At 36.3% G+C, this 24,374-nt stretch overlaps 1 protein-coding gene and 1 pseudogene across 1 annotated transcript; both read right to left on the reverse strand.

Annotated features, from left to right (window-relative positions):
- Positions 1 to 924: 924 nt before the first annotated feature.
- On the reverse strand, positions 925 to 9,449 carry LOC137712180 (protein STRICTOSIDINE SYNTHASE-LIKE 2-like; annotated as a pseudogene).
- A 1,462-nt stretch (positions 9,450 to 10,911) lies between these two features.
- Positions 10,912 to 15,864, reverse strand: LOC137712609 (protein STRICTOSIDINE SYNTHASE-LIKE 10-like). Its single transcript, XM_068451715.1, has 3 exons — positions 15,523 to 15,864; positions 12,272 to 12,535; positions 10,912 to 11,630 (listed from the first exon to the last, which is right to left on the reverse strand). Exons 1-3 carry the CDS (start codon positions 15,816 to 15,818, stop codon positions 11,063 to 11,065), a joined length of 1,128 nt encoding a protein of 375 aa, XP_068307816.1. The 5' UTR covers positions 15,819 to 15,864; the 3' UTR covers positions 10,912 to 11,062.
- Between the last annotated feature and the right edge of the window lie 8,510 nt (positions 15,865 to 24,374).

Below are 24,374 nucleotides of genomic sequence, written 5' to 3' on the forward strand. Positions count from 1 at the left end.
GGAATGTCAGCCTGTCAACCAGTTGATATGCCATTAGAAGAATGTTCAAAGTAGTGGTTTCATCCGGATCAATCACCGTGTTATAAGAAAAGATATCAATGGTTAGTAGGAAGATTGATGTATCTAACTCATATGCTGCCATACTTGGCTCATGCTTTACGTGTGATAAGTCAATTTATGCATAATCTTAAGAAGCAACATATGGATGCTTTAATGTGAATTTTACGACATGTGAAGTCAGCTCCAGATAAAGGGGTCTTGATCTCAAAGAATGGTCATTTGGAGGTTGAAATATATGTAGATGCCAATTGGGCATGATTGATTGATGACATGCGGTCAACATTAGGTTATTTTACATTTGTGGGAGGTAATTTGGTTACATGGAGAAGTAAGAAACAAAATGTTTTGCTCGCTCAGGTGCTGAAGCAGATTATAAAAGAGTTGCTTTGGGAATTACTAAAATGCTAAGGCCATAAAGTTGTATTGTGATAGGTAAGCCGTGTGAGGTGCCAGTCCATTTCATCGTGATAATGAAGCATGTGGAAGTAGATTGGTTCTTCATCAAGGAGAAGCTAGGCTGAAAGATTATTAAGATACCAAGAGTCAAGTCGGAATATTAGCTTGCATATGTCTTAACAAAAGCAATGTCAAATAGGATATTTGCACAACTTTTGGGCAAATTGAGCATGTTCGATATTTTGCACCAACTTGAGGGGAAGTGTTAGAATAGGAAGGTAAATATTGTGATTTAATTGTATTGAGGATTCCTTTCCTTAGTAAGTTTCCTAGATTTCCTAGATTAATTGTGATTAGAGTCGAACAACTATATATATGCATATATATATTTATTTTATTTCCTTCCAGTGAGAAGAAAACAATTTAAGCATTCATGAATTCTAAATGTTTCCAAAATATCATACTAATTTAAAGTCTACATGAAAAAACAAAACTATAAAGAAAATATAAAACTTCGATTCTATACTTGCATGCAAATGACATATTTACTGATCCAATCCAAAGAGTTTGATTTTTCTCCTCCACTTCACTAATAGACTTTCATCTATTAGACTATTTCCACTTGTATCCTCAAGCAATTCCAGCACAGCAGCTTGCTCACTTAACCTGATTGCAAAGCCACTCCCAGCAGTCTACTTTGCCATGTATGAATAAGCTTTCGTAATGTTAAGGGGAATGAGCTGAAGCAGTGTCTTTGATAGGAGCATATTTATGTGACTTTATTAGCTTGTTTCTTTGCATTTAGCAAGTTAGTTTCTACTTATTAGAGTGTTGTAGACTATTTTCGTGTGTTTTTAGGTTCAAATGACAAAGTTGGCAAGAAAGTGCAATTTGGAGCATTTTAGAGCAGTTTTGGGCTTGGAATTGATAGCATAAGTATGAAGCAAGGTGGATGGACGAATTTGAAGATCAATAGAGACTAGGAATATGCTTAATATATGGAGAAACAAATTTGGAAGCATTGAAGATAAGGAATCAGCTACAAAGAATGAACATTGTCCAAATTACTTTATCTTATCCAAACCTTATCCAACCTTATCTTATCTTATCCTAATCCTATCTTACCTTATCTCCAGCTGCAAGGGGGATTCCTTATCACATTAAACCACTTCCTATCTGATTTAAGGAGTCCTAAAATCATGCAAACAAGTAACCCTTTCCCCTAGGAATCTACCGCACCTCTCTCTCCTTTTCCTCTTTGGTTTCTGCCATATAGCTGACCTTTTCCTTAAGGATTTGAAGTGTTAAAGTCCTTTTCCTAAGCTACTTTTGTGCCGCACCTAAGCCTATAAATATATGTCTATGCCGCATAATTCAATCACCACCCTTTACCACAATTTCACACCACACCATCCACCACACCTGGAGCCATGCTTGCCATTCAAAACGTTGGATTGTTGGAGCGTTTCTAGGTGTATTCTATTCTTTGTTTTCAATGTTTAAATTTAATTATCTTTGTTTTGCGAACATGAGGAACTAAATTCGTTTTAGTTAGAGGTGAATTCAAAGCCATGAACATATATGTGATATGAATTGATTTCATCCAATTATTGTTTCATAAATCGTGAATGCAATTTGCTTAACTGCTTGATCGATAACTGATATGATTTTTACCATCTACAAAAGTAGGGATAAAAACACATGAAATACTTGCAAGAATACAAGGCTATTGTAGTATAGATGCTCATGCAAGGTCGTTCTCTTCAAAGACTATTTGGATAATTTATGTAGAAACAATTCTTAATTAAATACTTAAAATTAAAAATTGAGAAAAGAGATTCTGAAATTGGGTAATATTAAAAACGAATTTCAATTAAAAACTAATATGACAAAAGAAAAGAGTTTTAAATACCAATTTATAAAAACACTTGGGTTCCACCATCAGCTAGCAATCCTATGTATTTTTACCAATTACTTATGATCTACACATGCCACTTTGAAGGTTAGGTTTTCTTAATTTATATTCTACTTGGAACCTCCAACATAGAACGTATATCTAACATGAAACCCGTCCGGACGTTCGGATAGAATTTGAACATGAAAGACTCATTATGCTTTATGAAAACACTTTGAAAAACCATGCAACCCTTAAGACGTGGTGTTCATCTTAAGTGAAATTACAATTATTAATCACAAGAAGCCAGCGTCAATTTCAGGGAACCTTCCGACCAAAATTGCATCAAATTACTTTTCTAAAGATCCTAATGGTGATCAGGCATTAAGACAATTAGATAGTTTTAATCACGGTGATCAATAATTCAAAGTATGCATGCAATCAATCATAAGCAATTAAATAAAAATCACATATTCATGCTAAGGCTTAAGGCTTCACCCTAGCAAAAGGAATTAGTTACGCATATTCATAATGAAAATCATAGAAAATATTATTAAGAATAAAAGGAATGAAAACACCTTAAAATAGAAAATCTCCAAGAACCCTAGCCAAGTTCTCTGTCTCCAAAGAAGCATAAAATAAAGCGTATCTAGAGATTAAGAATGGCCAAGCAATATATTTGCTAAGCCATCACACAAACCCTAAAACATAGGTCTCTTATTCCAACTAGGAAACTAAATAATAATAAAATATCTTAGATAATAAAACCCTAATTAAACTAGGAGAATCTGCCACGTACTTGTCCAGCCACGTTTTAGCCTCAAATCTCCTCTAAATCCGGCCCATAATAGCTTGTTTTAAAGATAAGAACGTTCTGAACACATCTCTAGAAGGCCACGAACCCATCCGAAAAAACACAAGTTAAGTCCAAAATGTCACTATTCCAGCACAGCGCATCGCTCCTTTATTTTATCGCCAGAAAATCATCGCTTGGTAGAAAAATATGATATTTTGATACAATCAAGCTAAGTGACTCATGGTCGTCCTCCAACTGAATTTTCTCCAAAATTCGTCCATTTGGTCATGTTTTTCTCTAGAGGTAGTCGAAAATCTTATATTGAAAATACAATTCAAAGTATCAAAATTCTTCCAGAATATTAACCAAAATATACTAAGAATATGGTAAAATATATAATATGAAATTGACTCATCAATAACTTATTCTTGTATGTTGATTAAGGAGGCCTACTTAGTTTGCATGCATGAATTTGATGCTAGAATATAAGGGAGTTTCACGTAATAGTTATTCACTTATATTCACAAGTAGTGGAAGTCACTAGTCATGATTGTGTTAAGTGAATCCTTGGCAGGAGTCTCATGCATTTTATAGTGATGAATGCCTTGTCAATGCTTATGATTTTCATAGAATTTAATGACTTTTATATGTATCTCTATCATGCGTTTCATATAGGGAACTTGAGAAAGATAATTTAGTTGTAATGCGTATTCATTCAATTCAATGAAATAAAGAAAATTTGATGGTTGGTTGTGCGATGCAATTAACTTGGGGTATTGTCATTCATGGTTTAAAGGAATAATAACTGGAAATCGATTTGTATGCATATGTGTCATGTGTGGAGATGAACCCTCTAGCTAACCATTCACCCATATTTCATCCAATTTCGTCCAAGTTGTTTAGAGTCTTTACAATCTGCTTGTTTTTACCTTAATTTTGTCCAAAATCCAATCCCCCTTTACTTGGTTGTGTCTTTTAGTTAGAATTTGTCCAAATTTATGTTTTTAAGTGTTTTGAGTCAAAGTTAAGTTATAATTTGACCAGATCACCCTTTAGAGTCTAGTTTGAGTCTATTTGATTGTTTTGTGCTGTTTTGAGCTTTTTTAGTTTGTTTTGAGTCATATAAGTCTAGTTAAGTGTTTTTAAGTCAGTTTAGAGTAGATTAGCATCCCTTCTAATCCCCGGTCTAAAACAATCCTTACTTTCATATACTACAATCATAAGGTTTTAATTTGTGTGCTAGTTAATATCACATCGGTCTTTCTTGTCAAAGTGTATGAAAGAGTCCACTTCAATATCCATAGTCCTTTCGAATGGATTCCCACCCAAAATCGTCCTCTAGGACTCCTTCGAATGTTATCTGGAAATCCCGGAAGTTGAGAAAACGTTTCACAAGTTCCTTCATTAGAGGTGTTCAACCAGTACCTTAGAATCCTGCAATGTGTGGTCTCTGCAATTAGAATGAAGTCCCCCATTTTGCTCAATGCCACCCCATTTGGGAATGACAGGTTTTCAAGAACAAATTGTACTTGTTTGGTTTTCGGGTCATATTTAATTAGTCTTCCAGTTTTATCCTCACTCAATATCACAGAAATTTGAATCCTGAAAAGGAAGTACTATATCATTAGGCACTGATGGGATGGAAAACTTTTGCACCAAGGCAGCTGAGTAAGCCACAACTTGTTGGGGCTTTCTGTACACGCAGTACGGTTTAGGGCCCTAAACCCTAAGCCTAACATATATATATATATATATATATGTGTGTGTGTGTGTGTGTAGATAGTGTACCTTCTCTGATATTTTGAGCTGCTATCTGTAAAATACACTACTCTCTCTTCTTGATTGATGTCAAGTGGTAAAGCCAGAAATTCAGGTCCATTTCAAATATCTCATATTCTTAATTTTCTATAACTAGAAAGAAATATACATTTATGAAGAATGTATTGAGATTTTTTTAATGCTAATAATACCATTACTTACTCCGATTCTACGTCAAAGTATCGAGCTTCCTAATTTTGCATGAAAAAAAAAGAAGCAAAGTCACGTGCATCGAATTCGAATTGACCGGCACTTTATCATGCGCTCTCATCGTAGCTCCAGTCTGCGATTCGAATTCGGAGCTAGAATTGAGTAATTGGGCAAGAGGCTGAATCGAACAGGAGGATTGGATAAAAAAAATGTTAAGTTATGGTTTTGAAAGAATAAAAACTGCGGCATCAAATGGTATGAATAGGGTAAAAATAGCAGCTCATTAGGGCATAAATTGGATCAAGGGCAGGTACAAGTCGAGCCGAAAGCAGTAGCAGCAAGCAACCATTGAAAATGCATGCATGCATATGTGTCCAGTTCTACATGCATTCGTTATTACCGAGATTCATAACTGATAACTTCAACGACAGAACACCTTATTCCAGCACCAACACAAGAATCTGACTCTCGTTCTTCTCATGTCTGAACCCTAGACGATGGGGGGATACTCAAACGACCACCATTCGTGAAATCAAACCAGAACAAGTTTGAGCATGTGGATTTTGTTTGCTAACGTTTGACTATTGAGCACAACCAGCTGGAGAGATCTATGCAGAGAAGAAGCACTGAAAACACCATAAGGAAGGGCCACCGGGAAATAGCAAATGCGTTGATAAAGTAGGCTCCCAGGGCACCTTTCCACATGGGAATTCTCGACGGCTTCTCGGGAGTCGATGGAATTGGCAAATTCAGCATAAACTTCATTCATGTCGGCTCTAGAGACCATACTGCCAAGAAAAATACCAGAAAAAGGTATAATGTGAGAGTGAGACCCCAAAAACATGAGACCAAATTGAGAGTTAACGGAAGCACATGCATGTTTCAACTTCATTTCAAAAACCGAAACATTCAATTGCAAACAAGAAGATAAATCATTTTATCCTCACCTCATTCTCAAAGAAGCCGGAGAGGTCTAGACACGAGGACATTCCGATCATCTGAAGGGCATTGATATGGGTGTGCGCGTGGCGGGCGTCTGGACTCAGGGCAATGCTGAGAAATGAGTTTGTGACCATTTTCATGGCTCCTTAACCTTCCTTGCTCTTAAAATCTGTTAGTCCAATGTTATCCTGTTCCATGTGACCAATGGTTATAGTATTAGAGTACGCGCATCTCCAACAGTACTAGCTAAATTTTTGTTATTGTAGCTAGCCAAATGATCCAAATGTTAATTTGACTAGCTACCGCTTACAATAATACTAGCCATTTTAGATTAAGTTAAAATATTTTAATATTATTTTTTCTTAAACCTAACAACTCAAGCCCTTTTCTTGAAGCCCACAAACAGTCCAATTTTATGGGTTTTAATGCTTAGCAAAAATTTAACCTTCCTCTCCTCCTAGCTAAATCTAGCTAGTTAGTTTTCCATCAGCAAGTGTCCACCCCAGGACCTAATGATAGGTCCAAAATCTGATCTACTAATACACTACATTCTCATTCTTGCAAAAACCAGTAAACAATTAATATAAGTTTAAATTTCAGGATAAGCCCTGGACTACCCTAATCTCCATGCGGCTCCTCCACCGTCAATGTCTAAGCCATTGGTAAATCCAAATGGAATGGCATGTACACGTGTCACGACTGTAGTAGCCAAGCCGCCTTCAGGGCCCACAACGAGGAGCCCCATGTAAGCATCAACAATGTAAAGGTCACCAGTTGTTTGGTTGAAACAAGGACCTAATGGACGCCACAAATGTGCTCGGTTTGATCGTGTTCATGTGACCCTTCACAACCATCTCTGCTAACCGATTTAATTGAGCAAGTTAATTTCTACGTACCTAAGCAGTAACAATTAACATACTGAGCACAAGTTTTTGTGCCTTGCAGTGCTCTTAGTTTCTAGGTATTACATATAAGAAACTGCTTACAGACTAATAAGTACAAGAAAGGACTGCGCAATTTCTACACACTGTATGTTAGTTTTCTATACATTTGTTGATCCATTTGATCAAACAGTTGAGTGCTGATTTTCATATCCCCATTACTTTATATTCTCATTTTTTTCTTATGATAAGAATCTCATACTCTAATAGAAGATTGCAATCATTTTTTCTTATGATTAAGGCTTTATTGACAATTATTACTATGTGAAGACAAATTTCTTAAGACGGGACCTAAAATATAATACTTATTACAATATAAAATTTATTCTTATATATAACTTACCCAAGTTGGACCCAAAACTTTCTATAACTATTTAGAGGTTATTCCTATACAGATTATAGAGTTTTACTATATCACCAAATTTTTGCACTGTGGCAAAAGAGAAAACATAAACTAACAAGAAATACTCAGAAAAATCGGAAGATGTTTTAAATCAATCCATGAAATTCATTTGTCAACCCTAGAATTCAAAATTTTGGCTTGTTTAATCAGGTTTAGTACAAACTTTGGTTGCTGAGGGGTAAGTACTAGCTGCAGCTAGGAGCTAGCTAGCCCCAATACCACGGATAAAACATTCTTGCACGTGTTGCACAAAACAAGTATTTTAAATTGCTAAATTATTCCATGTCTGTAGCATATACAAGAAATGCAGTACACTCGTTTCATGCAACGGATGCAAAAACAAATTTCTCCAACACTGACAGTCGATTGCCAATTGGCCATTACCATCAGCGGATCCGTACAAACAAAAGTATGTCCGATCGACCACCGGGCCACTATGCAACCAACAAACTCATCTGACTGGCTTTGGGAGTGAGAGCTGCTGACCTTTGTCTCTTAGGGCAACCAGTTATCTCCTCCATTAGTCCATTACACCATACATTCACAATGGTAGGGCATGCAGTCACCCCTATATGTGTAACAATAAATATTACAAATTAATTTCAAATAGTTTTCTCTTCACTTGTAAATAAGAGGTTATGTTCGATTCTTGTTAAAGATGAATTTGAACCACATTATTGCTAGCCCATTATGAGGCTTAGATAATATCGTTTGTTCAAAATAATAATAATTGGGGTGTCCTATCCACACACCCTATTTTACTTCTTACACACCCCTTGTTAATTTCTATTCGTTGATTTTCTTCAATTCATCCGATCTAATGGCCGAAAATTAGAAGGGTGTGTGAAAAGTAAAATGGGTTGTATGAATATCACATCCCTAATAATTTCACCTAAAACCAGTGTTTAATATTTCTGTGATGGAGTGGATATTTCCAGGTAAACATCCAAAAAATCAGAGAAATATATGGAAATCCAAACTTCACCTCATATCGGATAAACTTTTAAGTTTAGGCTAAAATCAACATATATCGTCGATATTTCTGACATATCTATTCAATATCCGAGAAACTCTTATATTTTGGCCAAACTAATATTTGAAAATCCCTAAAGTTTCATTTTAAATTTCCATCATTTCCATTGAAAGCAACCAATATCTATATTCGTTATATCCGTCAATATTTCCGCAAATTTGCATATCAATATTTTTATCAATACCGGTATTTTAAACACCGCCTAAAACTAAACCATGAACCTAGGTATGAAAACAGAACCCAGATCCTCTTTGGATCTAAAAAACTTGAGCCTAAGGGTCAAATGATCCAAGCTGTTGAAATTTGATCCAACGGCTACAAAAAGGGGGCTCCTCTAAAAGTTATAACAATTATAGCCGTTGGATCAAATTTCAACAGCTCGGATCATTTGATCCTTAGACTCAGTTTTTTTAGATCCAGAAAGGATCTGGGTTCATGAAAACATTCACTCCTGAACCCGAGGTCTTATGTTGGATCTCTTTAATTAAATATCATTTGTGTATATAAAAATAATAATTTCATGTTATTAAAAACTTGTTTTTAAGGATACAAAAAAACAAAGAAAGAACACAGAGAAAAGCATTAAAAAAGCAGAGAATTATAGAGGAGATATGTACCTATTTGGAGAAGTTAGAGCGAAATTGATCCACCGGTGTTTATGCTGATCCCATTTGACGATACGGCCATCCAATACTCCAGTATAGGGACCTCAGAGCGTCGAAGACGAAGCTTTCAGGACCAACAGCAGAAGCAGCATTGCTACTATTACTACTTCCCACTACAATGGGAACAACTTCAAAATTATGGCCATTTGAAAGATTTACTGCTGCTGCTGCTCGGTTTTTAGTATTACTGATAGAGGGAAACCCGACGCGACGGCGTTGCGGGAAATCAAGACTGACAACACCACAACGCCTATGGTTGCTGCCAAGAACATCAGCTTTGGCTTCATGCTTGTGGAAACTGGAGAGATTAAGCAGCGGCAGCAGATGCAGTAATACTAATGCTATATGCATACATACACAAGACGTCAAATGGTAGTGCATGTAAGTAATTAATTTACAGGACTTATCGAGGACGCAATAGTACCTTAAAGTGCGCTCCCACTGCCGGAGCCAGCCAGGTGGTGTGTGGGAACTGGGAAGAAAAGTTACAGGTGACGGACGTTTTACCGATTTACTTTTTTATGTGAATGACGAGTTCGATATTAATTTGTTAGGATTTGTTCATCGTTTGACTTAATTCAAATCATGCACCTTTTTAGTGTTAAAAAAATTGTGCAAGATGCATTTAACTTCCCTGAAGACAAAGATATTGAGAAAACCTAATTTCTCTTCAATTCGAAAAGGATAATGCTATGGAAACTAAAATTTTAAATTAAATTTGCAAAATAAATGATGCGTCAATAATAGAAAGTAAGCAATCAACACTTAGCTAATAATTTAATCATCAACAATCACATCATTTAGTTTACAAAATTTAGTTTAGAAATTTAGTCTCCCTAACAATGGAATAGTTTTGAAACTAAGAATTCAGTACTTAATTATTAGAACATGACCAAGAATAGAAATTAATAGAGGGTGTGTGAAAGATAAAAAATGATATGTGAATATCACCACCCTACATATAAGGGCTCAACGGCCTCACTAATATTACGGCCACAGGCAATGCATGTGCATGACAATAGTTTCTTAAATGAAAATTGAAATTTGCACTTGAACCAAATTTGTGTAAGATATTATCATGAAAAACTCGACAACAAGACATTAAGATTACATATGTAATAAATCAAAGTAAATTACTTATCTCTAGAAGAAAACTAGGTTGATGTCGAAGAACTTAGAATCGTCTTCTACTCTCGGCAATTGAAGTGTCTTGGTATTGAATATGGTTCAACACTAGAATAAGGCGTGTACTATAAGAGCAAGTCTTTATGTATTGCTAGGTTACCTCTCAATCAATCCTATTAATTATTAAGTGAAAGATATTTATAAATCTAAATCATATATTTTAATGTCGTACCATAATAATAAGTCTTACCAATAAGGAATTTTTTAGTCCATAATTTTTTTATTCATTTTTAACCCATAAATTTCTGAAGTACTTCTTTGCCACCTATTTCTATGAAGATTTTTTTTAAGCTCCATTTTTTGGGTATTTTAATGCATGGGTTTGATGTTTTTCAGTATTCTTATCACATATATCTTTGTTATCAGAACTTATATAAAACAAATTTATCGTTATGATGGTGCCCAAACCACTAACACTAATGGGTCCATCCCTACTTTGGCTTCCAAGATCACAAATACGACAAGGTTTTGTGTAAGACTCTTCACATAGCCCAATAATAGTGACTTGGGACGCAACAATAGCGATACACCTGGTCATGCAAGTCTCCCTTATTGGTTACATTCCTTTGTGGTGGAGTGTTTTAATGAGCGACAAAGACATGATCAGAAGCTAACAATTGTTGAAACATTTCTAACAGTAATTTTTATTCAGTAGTGGAACAGAAATGTTGATAAGGTTTGTACAACAAGGAGAGAAAACGATTCAAACAGATTCTGCTATGCATGTTAAAGTACATGTTTTATTGAAATTACATCAAAAGCTACTTGCTTCATACTTTCTATAGTTTATAAATGCCTATGAAAGGCATTAAAACTGACCCCATCCAGAGCTCCCCATCCTTCTCTTCCACTTCACTAATGAACTTCATAGTCTTTCCCTCACAATCTTCCAAAACTTGCAAAACTTCTCCATTCTCGCTCAACTTCACGGCAGTTGCATGGGCCTTGCCTCCTACTAGTAGGGAATGCAGCCGCTTAAAGCCGAGAGGAAGCTTTAACATCGACTTTCCAACCCATGTGTTCGAGGTAATAAACTTGGATACAAATCCACTCTTTGCATGCAATGCAACCCAAAACTCTCCATTCGAGTTCCTTCTTACGTTGTCTGGGAATCCTGGAAGCTCAGCAAAAACATCAGTATTTCCAGCATTTGGACCATCAAGCCAAACCCTCAAGATCCTGCAAGTAGTGCTTTCAGCTACTAGCACAAAAGAGCGGTCTTTGCTCAGAGCAACACCATTGGCAAAGGCAAGACCTCGTAGTAAAACAGTTACTTCTTTGCTTGATTTGTTGTACTTTAGTAATCTGCCAGTCCTGTCTCCGTTAAAGACTGATGACATGAACTGCCTGCAAACTCACAGAAGCACAAAATTCTAAACTCGGAAGTTGTTTCAACAAATAATTCAAAACAATTCCTACATTTAGCAATGGAGTAAAAAAATAGAAATGAAAACGGATCTTGATTACAAAAAATAAAGGATAATGATGGCGATGAGAACAAAAAAAGAGCTAAGACTTTGTTTTTCTCAATCTGGCACAATTAGCTTAGTATCCAATCAATTGGACACTCGACGCATACAGAATGCTAAACTGTACCATGACACTGAAATATATCTTTTGCCTTGATCTTTCTACTAGGTGCATTCTACAGACAACTCATCTATAGTTTACACAAGATTTTTCATGTTTTGATACATGTGGAGGAATAATGTGTGACCATTGAAGTGAAGCAGACTAAACGTGATCTGGGGTTTGATCAAAAGAGCTTAGATGCCAAATTAGCACAAGAAGTTCATCTGGAATGCACTATTCACATGAAAATTGAAAAGGTAATTTGAAGATTAAACCGTTGAACTTTTGACATGTCATACCACTGAACATCCGCCATCAGATAGTTCCTTGACAAAAACTGAGGGGGATGCAGAAAGTAAGACCCTCATCATATCATATGCATAAGGAGATAATGTAAGTCTTTGTACTTAAATTACCTTCTCTGGAAGATTGTGCTTGAATCTGTGAAGTAAATTACATCCTTATGCTCATCAATGTCCAAGTCATTGGTGAAGCGAAGTGGCTGACCTTCAACTTCTCTGACCACTTGAGATGCCAACCCTCCAGCAGGACCTACTACTTGAAGGCCAAGATACGCATCAGCGATATAAAGATCTCCATTTTTCTTATCAAATTTTAATCCTAAAGGCCTTCCACAGACATGCTCCATTTCTGGTGCGAAGGGGCGAACACATTCCTCCCTTGAAAACAATAGCATTCAATTAATCAAAGCTTAACAAAGTAAAAAAGCATTGCTATGAGTTGAATGCTCTCAGCAAGTATTTTATGCCTGAACTAAATTTAACAGAGTTTGGAAGGCAATCAATAACCATTATGAATTATGCAAACTATCCCCCATTTCAGCTGAACTTCAGATAACTATGTGACTCCTTGCCATGTATAAATTGACAGAAACTCAGCAAGAACATAAAATAAACAGAATATTTAAAAGCAGACCTTTTGGCATAGCATAACCATGCAGCCATATTATTCATCTTTTTTTCACTCTGTCACGATTAAAACTCCATGTTGGTATAACTCTAAACTGGGTATTAAGCAGTGTTTTAAAAAACTCGCCCCAAGGCGCGCCTAGGCAGCCTTGGAGGTGGGGCGTGAGGAAAGTCGCCTCTGTTTTGTGGGAGTGGGCGAAAACTCGCCTAGGCTTCATCAGGGGCGCCTGGGAGGCCGGGGCTATCCATAAGACACCTCGCCCACGCCTCTGCCTTTTAAAACATTGGTATTAAGTGATACTGGGTCTCATAGCATGATTGTGTTTTAAGGTAAATGCTCCATGAATTGAAGTTTGTTTCAGGGAGCAGGGTTTCTTTACTCAAATAGTATGGGGTTAAGCACAAATTTCATATGTTCCTGACATCCTCTGCTACATCGTGCCAGAGGAAGAAGTTGAGTTGCTCCTTAAAGCATGTGCTCCAGGAAATTACTACAGAGGCTATAAATTCTGAACTCCTAGAACAAGTTGCAAAGAAGTACATGGGATTAAATCATTTTGCATGCAGAAAGACTATTTGGCCTTCTTTGTCTGCACATTACCCTACTTCCATAATCCAAAAAGCCATAGGAGAAGCTGAGCTAGGTAACGCAGCTAAACTTTTCAAACAAGAGTTCCATTCCCCTTACATGTATTGCAGGCAAATCCCGTTATTAGTAGTTCTGGTGAGCACACATGCCCAGGAACACTTTCAACTTGTATATATGCCAATCCCACCTTCCCCCCATGAGAACCGAAAACCATCAGACCAGGAACACCGGCACGTATGAAAAAGACCCTTTTGAAAGCATACCCAAGGAGTGGGCATTCGCCCAATCTTAAATTATAGACATCAAATAGCCTTATTTATGTTCGTTAACTACTTCTAACAAGAAAGTCCATAGCCTACACCAGTGGAATGTTGGGACAAAGAGGTAACGCTGTGCTTATTCTTCTAATAAAGAAACTAAACCTTACCTAAGAAAGTGAGTCACCCATTAATGCTAGAGTTACTCTTACTCTTGCTCCTGAGCTTCCAGATCCTTACTTCAGGGTTATAAGGTAGCGTTGGCTACTCCTTGTATTATCGTAGGACAAAGCCTTTAATCTATCCTTTCTATTTCATACTGGAACTACTATCTCTAGTTTAACTTCTACCTCGAAATGCTGCCAACTCCCTACCTGCCTGCCGGAGGGGGGGAGGTGGTGGGATTAGATGAGTTACTCTTACTCTTGCTCCTGAGCTTCCAGATCCTTACTTCAAGGTTACAAGGTAGCGTTGGCAACTCCTTGTATTATAGTAGGACAAAGCCTTTAATCTGTTCCTTTCTATTTCATACTGGAACTACCGTCTCTAGTTTAACTTCTACCTTGAAATGCTGCCAACTCCTTACCTGCCCCCCCGGGGGGGGGGGGGGGGGGGGGGGGTGTTTTGTGGGCCGGGTGGTGGGATTAGATGACTCTTTAGATTACTCGTTTGTTTAACTGAGGTTCCCCGGCTAAGTCCAACCTTTAAAGCAACAGCAAGGCCTATGCTTGGCTTCAAGTCCGGAAGAAAAGCTGGAAGCTAGACAGTAGCTGCCTAGCTACAAATTCAAAAGCCTGTATTTGGATAAAAGGACCATATTTGCATTTACCTGTTAGTCTCCATTATTCTTATTCCAAAATATCATAGGACCTCCTTTTCCTGACAACTGATCGGAGATCTTACTTTCTCAAGCCATACTTCTTTTGTTCAGCCAACAGTCTTCTGGTCTACTTATTATTACTTACTATTGCTCTTCCCTTCAACTCATACTACTTGCAGCCCATTTCCAAATAAAAGCTACTTGCTTTTAAGCGCTAGGTGCCTAGCTGGCTTGTTAAACCCTGGAAAAGAATCTTCAAAGCACAATAACACTCTCTCACCTAATATTTGCTATTAACACCAAGGATTGAAAGTGACACAATATCCATAGGGAGATCTACAAATATCCGTGGGCAAGCACCTTTAACAAGCAAGTAGCTAGCTTCCACCTTAAGGTTCGAGTCCTCTGCAGGTTCAATCATGCATTTTCCATTCAAGTAGATCCCATTTAGATGGTAAGCTTGAACTCTACTTCAACTGAATTTATAATTTCTAGGCGACTAGTTAAAAATTGACCAGACCAGAATCCTCTTAATCTAAAGAAAATCTGTTTGCATTAATTCATCAGACAAAAGAACACAAATTTCATCCACACAAACGCCAAGTAAGATTTTCTCAAATTTGTTCTCCTCTTTATAACTCACAAGTGTGGTTCTTCTTGCCACAAGGTGTTAGGTGTGCCACCATCGATGCACTCGAATTTGATCATTCACACGATCCAACGATTGTAATTCCAGTGCACGATAGGATAACGACACATGACACAAGAACTAGGTAAAATCTTAGTGAAATTATCTTTACAATCCATTTGGTCAAATTGCTAAATCATCAAACATTTGTAAATTTTGGCAAGAAATGGAGGAACCCAAATCAAATTTCTTGAGTGGCAGGCTAATTAATTGAACTGACTGTCAAAGAAATAAATAAAAATTATAAGCAGCTAATGCAAATCATGCTGGCAAAAGCGCAAACACCCGCAACATGCAAACTAAATATAGCAAAAAAAAAAAAAAAAAAAAAAAATCAATAAATAATGATTTGATAATATAAAGATTGGGTTCAGTTGTGGTTACCTTTGGGAAGTGGTGACTGCAAAATCAGTCCACCGGCGATTGTTCCGATCCCACTTGAGAACACGGCCGTCGGCGACGCCGGTGTAGGGCCCATCTCCGGTGGGGTCGAAGGCGAGACTCTCGGGTCCCAAGGCTCCAGGAACAGGGATGACTTGTGCAGTGTGGAGGAGGTCAATGGAGCCCGGAATCGGAGCTACTCCAAGCCCAAAGAGCTTCCAGTAGTCAGGTGGGTTGACGGCCAACGCTGCGGCCACCACCGCAAGTACTCCTGCAATCAACCTTAACTTTGGGTTCATCTCTTCCGAGTAAACAACAAAACAAATTGACCAGTGTTATAAATAGGTCAGAAGACCGAACCATGTAAAATATTATATTGTAATTATAGCACAAGAAAATGACAAATAAAAGAATAGGTATTGATGTTACACATCTTTCATTTCTTTCTCTTTTTTATATCTGTTGATAGCAGTAGAAGTGCTCTATTTATAAAGCAACTTCGTATTATTACAGTTTGAAATTTACAACACACATTTTGAAAAATGATCTCCTTCATTTCCAAGTCCACATATCAACACTGCCAATGTTTTCATTTGTCTGACAATGTTGCAAATCCAATCTATGTGGGTATTGAAAAATTCTACCATGGTTTTCAACATCATTGTGCGTATTCATTAACCCACTAGCATTTTCAACAACCAATAGACTGTAGACTAGTTGAGGGGCGAATATGATTGAGTTCTCTCCCTCCAGAGGATGGAGTTTAATAATGGAATTTTAACGAAAAGCTACCGTATTTTTATATTAAAAAATTAATCATGGTATTATTTAATTTATCCTTTATTTTGTCCTTATAGTTAAAACTCAAAGTTTTCAAGCATTTTTCATAAATTTTCTTTTTAATAATTCAACTAACTAGGGTACAAAAATGAGAGGTCATATTTCCACTGCAACATAAACATTATCATTAACTTTTTATTTTTAAGTGCATCAATATATTTTTACACTAAAGGGTAGATCTAGTAATTTTATACACAACTTGTTAATACGATAAGTGGAACAAAAAAATAACGGGTTTTGGATCAACACGATAACTAATTGGATCGTTATTTCGTTGTACGATTAAGAACCTGTTAATAATGGATCATTAACAGGTTTACACGAAGATGACATATGGGTAATCCGTTTCGACACGTTAAGAAAAAAAAAAATTATCCTGCTGATTTTAATTTTATGATCTACTACAAAGACTTACTATAAAATACAATAATCATAATCTATATGCATATATTGTATATTAAATATGTATTATTGTACTATTATTCTATATAAATTTTAAAAATTTAAGTTTTACTTATTTATTTATATTTATAGTATACTAAAAAGTCAGATTGAAAAATTATAAAACACATTAAAAATAAAAGTATCAAGTAATTTAAAAATACCAAACACATTAACAAAATTATAATAATTAATTTACAGTACGAAAAAATGTGAAAAATATTTAAACTATGAGTATGGGTTCATCGTTGTTTGAATTTTTAAAACCATACAAATCCTCATGAATAATATTTTTAAGGGAGTTCAAAATAAATAAAATTCATAATCATTAATGTACAAGTCTAAAAAAAAATGTGAAAGCATACACAAACATGCAAGATTTCCCAACCTTTAAATGCAACTCCCTTCATTTTGCATATCATTGAACATTGAAAGGCAAATTTTTTATTTTTTATGTTTTGAAGTAATATTTATGTGACAATGTGGTATACATATACTACTGTAGTATTGTCACATTCCGGCCCGGGGGGGGACCACTTCCTGGGCCCGCTCCACCATCGTAGCACGATATTGTCCGCTTTGGGCCCCGGCCACGCCCTCACAGTTTTGTTTCTGGGAACTCACACGAGAACTCCCTGATGGATCACCCATCCTGGGAGTGCTCTCGTGCGCTACTCGCTTAACTTCGGAGTTCTCATGGAACCCGAAGCCAGTGAGCTCCCAAAAGGCCTCGTGCTAGGTAGGGATGGGAATATACATATAAGGATCACTCCCCTGGGCGATGTGGGATGTCACAATCCACCCCCCTTAGGGGCTCGACATCCTCGTCGGCATACATGTGGCCAGGGTTAGGCTCTGATACCAAATTGTCACATCCCGACCCGAGTGGAACCACTTCCCGGGCCCGACTCCACCGTAGCATGATATTGTCCGCTTTGGGCCCCTAGCACACCCTTACGATTTTGTTTCTGGGAACTCACACGAGAACTTTTCGACGGGTCACCCATCCTGGGAGTGCTCTCGTGCGCTACTCGTTTAACTTCGGAGTTCCTATGGAACCCGAAGCTAGTGAGCTCCCAAAAGGCCTCGTGCTAGGTAGGGATGAGAATATATATATAAGGATCACTCCCCTGACCGATGTGGGATGTCACAAGTATTATGTTTTTTTTTTTTTTTGTCAAATTATGTTTTTCATTTTCATTATTTATTGAATTAAAATATACTTTCTTTAACGGGTAATAGGTCGAGTCATATTACTTGATAATATTAACGGGTCGATTTTGGGTTGGGTCATATTACCAGTTTACTTTAACGGGTGTTACACGACACAACCCGTAAGATATCGGGTATGACACAAAAACGACACGAATAGGAACACGAAAAACACAACACAAATGCCAGGTCTAGTAGTACTAATTGGCAACATTAATATTAAATTTGAATTAACTATCTAATCCACTAAAACTACACTATCCTTCTAACAATAAAATAACACATTATTTATTATTATTTTTTAGAAATAACCATTCAATATTTTAATTTCCGCTTAAAGATAATTATTACCAAAAATCATGTAAACCAGAGATTGTTTAATTATCAAAATGTATCAAATAAATTAACAGTTCATCGTGAATATGTTACTTGTATCAACACTATTGATTTAGATACATTTGGATTACTAAAGGATCTCCAATCTAAATAATTTTTCGTAAAAATGATCTTCACATGTAGATTAAAATTTATACAATGAAGATAAGTTATTTGTTGTAGAAGCAAATATGTTTTTATTTAAATATTTATATTTTCTTTTATTACAAACATTAAATATATAAAGTAAATTTTTTTAACCTTATCTTTTGATAAGGAGCAATCTCCCCCACTAAATTTTGAAACTTGAGAAAGCTTCTCATCTTAAATAAAGATTCTTTATTTGAGACCAACTCTAACCCTTCAAGTAGATTTCAAAATTTGCCTTCTATTCCCCTCCTAAAACACTCTAACCTTTAGTCTAAAATGAAGTTATGGGTTAAAATTCAAAAATTAGGCAAATTCTGGCTGAAAAATAGATTTGGGTTAATGGGCTGGCCCACTTATGCGAACCAGCAATTGGACATCACCCGTGCAAATTGGACGCTCTAACTCGCCCAACGCGCATTAGCTTGCAAGCTTGTGACCTAACCCACGTGGGTTATGTTAGCCACCTTGTCGGCTAATTAAGTTGATGTCGGCCACTTGTTGGCTAACTAAGTTGAGCCCAACGACTCCTTTTGAGATCAACGACTTACATTTAAATGGTCGCAGGTGATCCAAGTTTTAAGGAATGAGGATCCTCTTTGTGAGGAATCTGGAATCCTCGCATCGTGCAGTTAGTTTTTGTCAAATGCTGTTTATGTTTAATTTTAAATAAAAAAAAATTAAAATGATTTATAATCGCACAAGGTACGATAAACAGACACAATATGAAAATATCCAGAATCCTCGCAAATAAGATCCGAAGAAGATCCTCGTTCAGTTTTAAGTGTGGACATAGTGAAAAAAATATGTTATGTGACTATTCCTTATTGACCGACGATAGATAGATTAATATGAAAACTAATGAAAAGGATTTGAAAACTTTGAGTTTTAACGATAAAGACAAAATAAAGGGTAAAGTGAATAGTACTAGGATTGACTTTTTAGTGTAAAAATGTGGTTTTTCGTTAAAGTGAACAGTACCGGGAGCTTTTCGTTAAAGTTCCCTAGATTAATGTGGGGAGCCTCCTCTAATGGAGAATTTCAATTAAAACTGCAACTTGGCTACAAAAAGCAGGTGTAGGTTTTGTTGTTAGGAATGAATATGGCAATATGATGGGTGCTGGAGCTTTTAATCTTGATGGGGCCACCATTAATGGAGCTGAGGCGAGAGGTTTCAAAAAGGGTCTGATTCATGCAATGGGAAGGGGTTTTAAGAAAATCATGGTGGAGGGTGACTCCTTGTCTCATTCAGCGGCCTAAGGTTATTACGAGATACCCTGGAATCTTATTTCTTTAATTGAAGATATTCGATGGTTGGCTTCGAACTTTACCAAAATCTGGTGGAAGCACATTTATAGAGGCAAACTTTATGGCAGATGTTTTTGCTCGACAGGGTCTTCTCGTCCAACATAATCATTTTTGGGAGTTATGTATACCTTTGTTTGCTAGAGCAGCCTTTGATATGGACCACATTGGAACCTGTTGTATTCGTGTTTTCTTGCTTTAATTACGTTTTATCTTGTAAAAAAAATATTTGTAGTAGAGCATGTCAACTTCCGAGATGTAACATTGGAAAAAAAAAAAAAAAAAGGGCCAAATCTCGGAAATCAAGGCTGTAAATATCTGTGTAGCGGAGGCTCTAGCGGCTTTGGAAGGGTGACTTCTTGCCCAAGATATAGGTTTCTCAAACATAGTTGTGGAATCAGATTCAAAAGAAATCATTCTAACTCGTATTGTCAAGCTACATAAGTTCTTTCAAGCTTGAAATGGCGTTCATCGGGCAGCGAATAAAGCGGCAGATTTTGTTGCATTGCATCAAAGAGCGGAGATGAGTGATTTTGCTTGGGTCGTTAGATCCCCATCTTCGTTTGTCATGATCTTGAACAAGGATGGCTTGCCATGTCTACCAGTTGATGCAAATCGACCCCCAATACATCTAATTTATTACAAGAACAACGAAAAGTATAATTCGCCCATCATCCATCCAACAAGACGAAAACTCCAAGGCTTCCAAGTTGAAGTCCAACCACATTCATTTGTTTTCGTTTTTTTCAGTTACATTTAGAAAATTTATCCCACCTGGAATACAAGAAAGCAAGAAATCAGGCTTCATGACGTTGAGCATTCTCCTTTACAAATATACATATTAAGTAACTTATCAACTTATTAAAAACGTGATTAACAGATCGATCGAACAATTTATCTTTCTAGTGCCTTCTATTCCAGACTGTTTAGGATTATCAGGAAAAGAAATCAAAACAATTCTTAGTAATAGAACAGAACCACAATGGCGTGAAGCAAGATGCACCCAACATGCCTCACTCATAATCTAATTCTCCTTATCGAACACTGACCGACGTACAAACAAAATATCAGACACTGACGAATATTGTTGAGGGTTGGAAGAAGAGAGAGCTTGGAGAGTTCTTTACTTTTTTTGTTTCTACATTGTTATTGTAAAAAAAAAAAAAAAAAAAAAAAAAAAAAAAAAAAAAGATTTTTTGGTTTATTTTTAAAATTTACACGATTTCAGTAAACCCAAGTCATCCTGTGTTGTCCAAAAGCTACCATCTTCATGCAGCAACCAAACCAATTTACCTTACTTTCATTCCAGAAAAAAAAAAAGATCAAGTCGTAAGACAAATATGCACAGTATAGTTTGATATATTGTTTATGTATGATATTGCATCATATCACGTAAAGTTCTTTTATTATTGTGGTTTCGTTTTTGTCCTACCTTTTGATTACGTACACAATATCTTGTTATTTGATTGACAACTTGTAAAGAAAGTTATAGTGCGATAATTCCCTCAATAAAAACATGAGAACATGAACAAAAATATTTGTCATACACTTATTATTATATACTCCAGCGGCACCATATCGACCAAATTTACTAACCTTTTAAACTTCAACAACAGATTTTGGCATTTTAGTCCTTGGTCTATCTCGTCTCTTCTTAGCGGGTGGAAGCATGATAACATCTTTTGAACCCCCATCCATCACATTCTTATTGTCAAGTACAGAAGAAATATGAAACCCATACAAACTTCTAAAATAGCTCGACTTGAAGTGGTCATCAATATATTCATAAATGCTATCAGAATGTTTTTGTAGAGCAACAAGTGCATGAACACAAAGAAAGCCCTCAATTTGCCACTCATGACAGGAACACAAACGATTACGCAGATCAACCATAATAGAATAATCAGCATGCACCTCATAAACAGAAGTAGTAGAACGACTGACATTCTAATTCTTACCAAGCATCAATATTTCGTTCAAGGTTTTCTCTATCTCAGGGCTTAGAACGGAAGACCATTTCTCTGCTTCAAGACTCAACTCAACCATCATTCTCATGAGTTTAATCCTAATGCCATCAACCATATGACATAGCTCAAAAATCCAAGAATTAAATGTTTCAGAAACATTGTTTCACGTTTCACCATACTGATTACCCTTAAAGTAGGCACATCACCACTTCTCCTTAGGAAGATCTTCGAGAAAGGTCATAACAGGTGCACCACCCTCATGTTTCAAATTTCTCAAATTAACCTCAAAAGCAGCTTTAGTAGAAGCATGAGCGCATTTCGAAAAAAGATCAACAATTCGATCCTGGAAAAATTTACCATAAGTAATTGGAAATTTAGATAAAAGGTTATGTTTCAAAATTTGCAAGCAAAATGCATGATGGGATGCTGGAAAGATGTTTGAAATAGCTTCAACAAGACATTTGTTCTGATCAGATACAAATGTAATTGTCCTACCTTGCGGGGTCAAAATTTTAGCTAAATTTTCAAAGAACCAGCTCCAGTTTTCTTCATTTTCTGAGTCCACTATAGTGAACGCAAAGGGGAATGATCCTGCCAACCAATAACATAAAAACAGAATGGATGATGAGTATTCTAAAAGTGCATTTCTTCATCTCATAGATACATATCAACAATCACATTAAACTTATACATTGATTTCCATTCTTCCCGGTGGCACCAATTAGTTGACCCACATGCTTACTTTCTAGAACAGTTACATTTATGAACAACAACGGTTTGCACCACTGAAAACCATTAATGCAAGCACCATAACAAATAAACAATCTCTGAAAGCGAGAAGTCTTAGGATCACAATCCAAGACACAATGCAACCCTGGATTAGTTGGCATTAAACCATTACTATAACCAACCAATCAACTATAAGATGAGGATTCATCACCATGAATTTCACTCTTAGCCATACCATGCAGTATGGTAAAGGATATTAAGACCATAATTCTGCTTAAAATCCTTGACAGTATCTACTGGCTTAATAGACTGTTTCTCCTGGATTTGATCCACCAAAACAGAAGATACGATCCTTACACTCATCATCTTACTTTGCTCCTCACGGTTAACACCTGTGCAAGTGTGAACATCAGTTAGAGTCTTTATGTAGAAAAAAACTATTCAACCAACAAACCGAAGCAAAAACACGCCAATGACATCCATTTGCAATCTTTTTAAAACATTCAGCAACAACACGGTGCTTATCATTCTTTGCATAAGCAAAACGAAATCCCATCGCAAAGGCATACATACACAACTTCATACGAATTTCAGTTGCACCCTTTTCAAACTTTTGGCCTACATGAACAATGTATTCCTTCTAACACTGAGACATGTGTGTATTGCTTTCTTGGAATTTGGAGATGCTATCTAACATGCGTGATGAAGACGCTAAATGATTAGATATTACATCATCACACGTTGTATGATTAGATATCACATCACCAAACGCTACATGATTAGATACTTCATTGTTGGACACATCATGGTTATATATTACATCATCAATAAACGATGCATGGTGAGAAGCTGCATGATTAAATGTTGCATCACTTGACGTTGCATTATTAGAAGTTGCCCGATTAGATGTTGCATCACCAGACAATCCACGAGTAGAAGCTACATGTGTTGCATGGTTAGGTGCTCTAAGCGTTACACGATTAGATGCTACATAATCAAAAGCTAGATGATATGGTGTTGCATGATTAAAAACTACACGGCTATGAGGTGCCTGATCAAAAGATGCATAATTAGAAATAACACGACTTTGAGGCGGATGATTAGACGCTGCATGATTGCCATCCTCATTATTTGAACTTACAAGATCCTTGACTGAAATATTAATAAAACTACTTTTCAACATTGATAAACACATAAGCATCAAATGCACATCCATATCCGATTGCAGTAAGCAAGTAGGACGCTTGGGAAGAGAATATGTTAGCTCAAAACTCCCTATTGTCAGTTTCTTAAACCTTAAACATATATCTTTACAGATATCTGCATATTTACTGTGTTCAAACAAAGCAAAGACGATGGTAATTGCACGATAACTACACCTTGCTATTCTAGCAGTCTCCATTCTGCTACATGCAAAAAGGAAAACTGTAGATAAACAGTAAGTATGACTAGAAATGGAAAATAAGCAATAACTACAACTACCAACTAACATTATAACTAATAGTAACTGTTCTGTAGTAAATATCAAGTTCCTCAACAAAATCAAATGTTCAGTGACTATGTTAATAAGTACTACTATTAAAAGACAAACCAAACACAATGTAATTGGCAGGCATGGGTTTAGCTAAGTTGGCTAAAGCAGTGTGCTTGACCCTCGACACCCAAATTCAATTCCCATTCCCCATAGTTTAGATGAGTTTAGTGTAATTATCATATCATTTTTGTAAAAAAATCACAATGTAATTGAATGCAACTGTCTTAAACATAAAGTAATAGTATTTCTGAAACAGTATACTGTAACAACTGTAACCAAGAGTTTTCCAAATTTTCTTAGGTACT

Source organism: Pyrus communis, chromosome 13 (genome assembly GCF_963583255.1).
Source record: "Pyrus communis chromosome 13, drPyrComm1.1, whole genome shotgun sequence".
NCBI classification, from domain to species: domain Eukaryota; kingdom Viridiplantae; phylum Streptophyta; class Magnoliopsida; order Rosales; family Rosaceae; genus Pyrus; species Pyrus communis.